At 38.7% G+C, this 7304-nt stretch overlaps 1 protein-coding gene across 1 annotated transcript in view; it reads right to left on the bottom strand.

Annotated features, from left to right (window-relative positions):
• Positions 1–3395, bottom strand: part of Brwd1 (bromodomain and WD repeat domain containing 1) — a 111797-nt gene extending 108402 nt beyond the window's left edge. The window contains exons 1-3 of the mRNA XM_010636538.2: positions 3209–3395; positions 1079–1177; positions 175–335 (exon numbers count right to left, since the gene is read on the bottom strand). Coding sequence (XP_010634840.1) covers positions 175–335; positions 1079–1177; positions 3209–3296 — 348 coding nt within the window. The 5' untranslated portion in view covers positions 3297–3395. The remainder of the gene's footprint in view (positions 1–174; positions 336–1078; positions 1178–3208) is intronic.
• Positions 3396–7304: the final 3909 nt, after the last annotated feature.

Here is a 7304-nt window from a genome sequence, read left to right as displayed (position 1 = left end):
TATGAAATTTTTTTTTTTTTTTTTTTTTTTTGGTACCAGGGATCGAACTCAGGTCCTTGTGCTTGCGAGGCAGGCGCTGGAACCAGTGAGCTAAATCCCCAGCCCCTTAGATGATTCTTGAAGCACACCAATGTGCTATAATGGCATCAAATGGAGTTTAAAATGTTAACTCACTGTAAAGATTCTATATCCTGTCCTGTCAAATGCTACACAGTAAACAGCAGACAGATGTCCAAGAATCCTCCTGTGCATTTTTATGTGCTGATACATAGCTCCTGGAAATGCTGTGCTAAAAGTGGAACACCCTGTGAGTTGCTTTCCTCGATGTATCTCCACTAGGAAATAAAATAATGAAAATGGTTAAGGGAAAGCCAGTATGTAAAAGCTAAAAAAATTCCAAAACAATTTCTGAAGGGTCACAAAAATCTGTTTGAGAAATTCTAAGGACCTAAGTTTCTTTCCAGTTCCATTCTGCTGTAATCAATAACATACATTTCTTACTATGGTTAAGACTTTTCACTAATTTTATTTGTAATTATTTTAAGAAAACAATGCATTGAAATTTGATACTACTTATTATTTCAACAACACTACCAAATATAACCTTTTTAAAAATTAAGTTTATTGGTACATTTTAGGTATACACTACAGTTACATTATTGGGATCTTGTACCTTTACATGACTTAGCTTGGTTCTTATTTTTCCCCATTCCCAGCCCATCCTCCCCTGTTTACAAAGACTTTATTTCCATGTTTTTCCTTTTCTCATATTTTTTCTTTTCCCTTTTTACCTTTCCCCCACTCCACCTACTTCCCCTACACTTTTAGACCTTCTCTTCCCATTGCACAATATCAATTATATATTTTGATTCTTATTTACACTTTTAGTTTTTCACATCAAAGAAACGACTCAGTATTTACACGTGTGTCCCATTAATTTCCCTAAGAACATGGCCTCAATGTGCATCCACTTAGCTATAAAGTATCTCTAGTTTCTCATAAAGTTTAATGTACAATTTAGAAATTCTGTCAAATTTTAAAAATCATTTCCAGCATCTCAAGGGCCAGCCTCACTCACCGAGATTTGGTGGGGAACCGTAATTCACTGGCATTTCAGGAGGTCTCCCTCTGTGAAGAGCAGCAAATGCAGAGCCCTTCCAGACTGTGTGCCTGCAGTCTTTAAAATGAATTTTAGATACACATAAAATCTTGAAAGTTAACCCCAAGAAAGATTTTATAGAATACTTACGTACATTGTAATAAAACTGTTTATTCAAAGTTTTACCAACTAATATACTTTAACAGAAAAGCCCTGGAGATTTATTAAGACTATTTCTGGAGGGGGGGGCTTAAAGACAGCTCAGATACAGCAGCAACAACTAACATTTGCACAGCACTTTACAATTCACAAAGTGCTTTCCACATACATTATCTCATTGAATCCTCACAACAACCCTGTGAGGTAGGTGCATTTGCCAATTTATATGTGAGGTAACTGAGGCTCAAAGGTTCCAGGACCTTGAAAGAGATCCACTGTGAATGATTACAGACGGACCATGAAACCACATCTTTTTCTCCAAGTCCCATTTAATGGTAAATAAGTATTCATTTTTCAATGCAGAATTATACCATACAATATCAAAGATGAAAGGTCTTAATCACAACTGATCCAGCTTTTCAAAAATGGAAAGTCTCGTGAGGAAATTTTTAATTGATTTATATGAAAATCCTCTCAATGTACTTGTTCCGTTTTAATGAATTTAGCCAATGCTGCTATAACTTTTGCCTCCTTAGGAAGTACTGACAAATTAAACATTTCCCCTGTTTTAAGGTCACAGACAATCCTTTACAGAAGAGCACTATGCAGATCCTCGGGTCTGAGCCCTGGTTCTGAAGTCCCATCCCTCCCTGACTTACAAGCAAATGCATGGAAGAGAAAACTGCCCTCCTCTACAAGGAGACAGAGCACAATACACATCATGAGCAGTCATGCTGTGCTAGGAATTAGCTTCTCCACAAAGACAGACCAAAGGAGGGAAGGCAACATTCTACACCCAGCTGAGCCTCAGATGCCCCAAACTAGCAGGCATGTTACGCTTTACATGAATGGACTCATTTCGACTGTGGTGACCAAAGAGCAGTTACAAGGCATTCTCCCAGGGCACTAGTACAAAACAAGCAGAGAAAACATGGCCCTATCCTGGGCAATTTGCTGAAGTGTCATCTAAGCTCCGCCAGTTCTAAAGTGGGCACTCATCACAGAGCAACAACATGGAGCTGGACACAAGAAAACAAAGAAAAACAAGCTACCCAAGTAACTACTGTAACAACCTACAATACAGTCATTACAAATAAATGGGACACAGAACAGTTTTCCTGATCGGAGCCACAGTGTGGCGTGCTATGGAGCACTAAAAACAACTGAAGCCGACAGTCCCATCTGGCATGGACTGAAGGAGGACTCTTTTCTAAGAGGTTCACACTGCTGTGCATCTGAGAGGAAACATCCCATCGGCAACAGCTCTTACAAAAAGTAATCACAGGATGGGTGTGATGTATGCTCACGGTCAGAAGGGCCAACAACCTTGCCCGTTAGCAGTTTAGCCATGGGTATGTACATACATCGAATCACATACATATTCTTAGTCTAAATCATTTATACCAAGCTAACAGAAAAAGAGTAGCAATTTCAAACATTTTTCTAGGACATAACTTTGCAAAAAAATTAGTGAAAAAAGAACCATGCAATTTTACAGTTTTGGTGTTTGTTTTCAAACTGCTACCACCAAATTTAGAAAATCACTTCTCCCTTATGACAAAGGGCTTCCAGAATCTAAATATCAAAAGAAATACTTCTAGCATTTAAAGAGTTTATTAGACACATACAATTACATTCAGTGAAGTTATGAGTGAGCTACAAAATGGAAAATTAAGAACTCACATTAAAACCTCAAACACATCTCAGAATAAATTCAAGCTTTTAGCTTAACATCTGTATCTTTATCAAATGTTTTAAATGCAGAAGGACTCATTAAACACTTATGTAATAAAATTCAATGTTCTATGCTAAATGCAGAGAAATTTATAGTCCACAGCGTGATTTATAGTTACATTATCACCTTTCTTCCACAACGCTTACATTACTTCACAATTATAATAATTAGGAAATTATTAATACAAAGCAGAACACTTCTTCAAATTAAGGTACCTTTTGCTGTACGTAGCAAAGACTGTCTTCCTGCACCAAGTAAAGAAGTGACTCTTGAAATACTGGGTGGAATTTCTTTATCCAGCATAGGACCGATGCGCTGGCAGATTTGCAACAGATGATCAGGAGCCACATGCTTATTAGACAAGACCTGGTTGGAGAGTTAAGTTTTAATAACAACACTGTTTACAATAATATTAAAAAATAGTAAATATGTAGGGATAAGTTTAACAAAATTAAAAACAAACTAAAAAGTATAAAACATGCTGAGATTAAAGAAAACTTAAACAGTAATTAATCTATGGATTCAAACATCCAAATCAAAATTCCAGCAGGGAATATTTAAGAAATTGACTATTTCATTCTAAAACGTATATACAAATACAAATGCAAAAAAAAAAAAAAAAAAAACTAAGCGGGGGCCGGGAATTTAGTTTAGGGATTCTGCCCCCTGCCTCACAAGCCAAAGGCCCTGAGTTTGATCCCTGGAACCAAAAAAATTAAAAAATTAAAAAAAAAAAAAAAAAAAAAGCCAAAGCAAGCTTTGAAAACTAAGTTTCAGGACTAAAAATACCTAATTTTTGTTTTGTTTTGTTTTTGAGGCAGGGTCTCACTTTGTAGTTCAGGCTGACCTTGAGCTTACTTTATATCCTAAACTAGCCTTGAACGCATGGCAATGGAAATCTTCCTGTCTCAGCCTCCTGAGCGCTGGGATTATAGGCATAAGCCACCATCCAGCTTCGGTATCTGATTTTCTAGACTGTAATAAAACTAATAGCCTAACTGTAATCAGAACAGCATAATATGGGAATAACATAGGAAGATCAATGGAACCAACAGTCCAGAAGGGCATCTACACATATTTAGGGCATTTGTTTTTTAAAGGCAATTCTGTGGAGATAAGACAGTCTTTTCAACATATGGTTCAGGTACAACTGCCAAAAAAAAGAAAAAAAAGAATTTTATCCTTACCTCACAGTATAAACAAAATTTAATCCCAAAGATTGTATATGAGCTAGAACCACAAAACTCCCAGAATAAAACATGAGAAACACTATGACGTGGAATTAGGCAAACATGTCTAATACAGCACCAAATGGACTTCATCAAAACCAACAACTGCTATGAGTTTGATCCCCAGTACCAACCAACAAACACACAAAAACCTACCAACTGCTGGACATGGTGGATGGTGGTGCATACCTGTAATCCCAGCACTTGGGAAACCTTGGGACTAAGAAGATTCCAAGTTCAAGGCCAGCCTAAGCTACAAAGTAAGAGCCTGACTCAAAACAGAAAGATTAATAACTTTTCTCCCAAAGTTACTGTTAGAGAGAATGAAAAGATAGCTACAGACAGAAAACATTTGCAAAGCATGTATCTGATGGACTTGTATCCAGAATATATAAAGAACTCTGAGAGTTTAAAGTTCTCAATAATATTTATAACCCAACAGCCCAATTTTTTAATTAAGCAAAACTTTGAAGACACAAAGAATATAATGCAGATGCAAAAAAATGTGAAAAGATGCTCAGCTTCAAGTAATGATACGCTACACGCCTATTAGGATGGCTAACATTAAAAAGAATGACCAGCCAGACATGGTGGCGCACGCCTCAGACATGGTGGAGCACGCCTGTAATCCCAGCACTTGGGAGGCTGAGGCAGGAGGATCGCTGTGAGTTCAAGACCAGCCTGAGCTACATAGTGAGCTCCAGGTCAGTCTCACTACACAGTGAGACCCTGTCTCAAAAAAACAAAAAATAAACAAAATAAACAAAATAAAAAGAATGACCAGATCGACTGTCCAGAATGAGGAGAAACTACTGACGGCACTGTAGAGTACAACAACAACTTTCTGAAAATGGGTGGTTTCTTTAAATTACACATACACTTCATAAATTCAGCTGCTCCACTCCTAAGTATTTAACACGGAAAAGTTAAAGCACACATATACATGAAGGCCTGCAGTTTCCTCTGAATGGAAAAAGAGAATACAATCCAAAAAGTGCTGTAGTAAGTGGCTGAGACAGGAAGGGAGAGATGAATGGAACTGGAAAAATAATTTCAAGTACAACCTAAGAGCTTCTCAGCAATACAAATCTGAAAACACAAACAACACTAACCTAAACAATATACCTGAAAGGGTTAAATATTTAAAAGAAAACCTCAGGAGTCACTTTTCTCTAGCTGAACAGTTCATTCAGTTGTCACTGTTCAGGTAGGTAGGGAACTTTTACAATACAACTAAATTCAAGTTTCGAAGTCACATAAACAAGCCTATCGAACAACGCAGACTTGTTTTTAAAGAACAGACCTAAATGGTATGAATGGAAAAAAGGTAATTGAATAGAAATTTATTCACTCTGGTGGTACTGAGGATTGAACCAACTGAATCCAGGGTCTTCACATTTCAACAATATCCCCAGCCCTTTTTAAAGACACAGTCTCGCTAAGCTACCAGGGGTTGGGCTGATACGTGTAACCTTCCTGGCTCAGCCTCCCAGAATGCAGGAATTACAGACCTCTCCCACTGTAGCCAGGCCTGGACAGAAAATTTTAAACAGACTGATTCCCAGTGTTAGACATGGTCTTATGTTACTACTTAAATTATCAAGAAGGAGAACTTTGCAAATATGCAGATTATATTCACTGCCTGCCTTGAAGAAGTAATGAAACCGATGATTAAAATAATAGGAGGCAAGTATATTTAGGAAAAGTCCAGATACTATATAAGAACATGCATTTTACATACCGGTTATAATCCTTGAAAAAGTAAATTAAAGACAAAGTGAATATCCAGAAGAATAACCCTATTTTTATACAAAACAAGGTGCATACAGAAACTGATGTGGTTCTAGTCTCTGTGTACAAAACAAAAATACAAAAGAAAATGCTTCAATAGCCTAACAACCAAATCAACACATGAATATTTCCAACAGTAACATCTATCAGAAACTTATTATGAGTGACCATGATACCAGATCCTCAGAATTTAGTTCAAACCTAATTTCATTCAACAATTAAAGAGGGGAAAGGGACATAAAAATTAAGATGTGTTACGTACATGTAACCAATTCCCCACAATGAGAATAACTAATATACTAAAAAACATGTACTCATAAAAAGAAAAATCCTTTTTTGAGACAGGATCACCCTAAATAGTTTAGGCTGGCCTGGAACTCCACTATGTAGCCTACACTGGCCTCAAACTCACACTGACCCTCCTGCCTCAGCCTCCTGAGTGTTGAAATCACAGGTGTGTGCCACCATGGCCAAAAGAGGGACTGGAGCAGGAGGATCACCCAGAGTTCAAGGCCGGCCTGGACTGGACTACATAGCCAAGACCCCGTCTCAAACAAACAAACTAAAGGAGTCTGAGTTTACTTAAGCAGCCATTCCTTCTCTCCACTTCCCAGAACCCATCTCTACCGACTCCTAACCGCAGGGCTCCATGTGATCTTCCCACTCTCCAGAGAAACTGTGAAGAAATGAGCTGGGGCAAAAGGATGCTCTTCAAACACTCCTCCTCCCCTCCCGGGCAACAAGTCAAGGGGAAATCAGAACCCTTTCCTCCTAGCGCCTCTAGGACAAGAGCTCAGGGTCTCTCTGTTGCTGGGAACGGCAGCTGTTCCTGTCAGAGGAGCTCTCATTTCACGGTGAGCATCACCTCCTGGCTCCAATGGGGATCCCTCACCTTGGTGGCACAGATCCTTCCTCTCACTGGTGTAGGTTTTCTGGCTCCCACTGGCCTTTGGGCCTTCTGGGTGCAGATCCTCAATACGGACAAGCATGAGACACTGCCGGGCTCTAGGCCACTGGTTGGCTCCCTGGAGGACGCTGCCTTGGACTCTAGGCCTTCAGTTCCACTGTGTGGGGCATGGCCATGGGATCTCAGCCCTTGGCTGTATTCTTTGGGCCTCCAGTGTTCAGTTAATCTTTTGCACTCCTTTGCATTTGACTTTTTGGGTAAATATCATAAAATAATCCTGTAAGTTACATGTCCTGTATTTAATGTATTCCCTTGCCAAAACCCTGACTACAACAATTATAGACCATGAATGAGTAGGATACATCCCAGAGATCCAAAGTTCAA

The sequence above is a fragment of the Fukomys damarensis genome, unplaced genomic scaffold (assembly GCF_012274545.1).
Source record: "Fukomys damarensis isolate Sample0158 unplaced genomic scaffold, DMR_v1.0_HiC HiC_scaffold_24, whole genome shotgun sequence".
Taxonomy (NCBI): Eukaryota; Metazoa; Chordata; class Mammalia; order Rodentia; family Bathyergidae; genus Fukomys; species Fukomys damarensis.
Note: the sequence above shows the minus strand (reverse complement) of the source record. Positions and strands in the feature narration are given on the sequence as shown.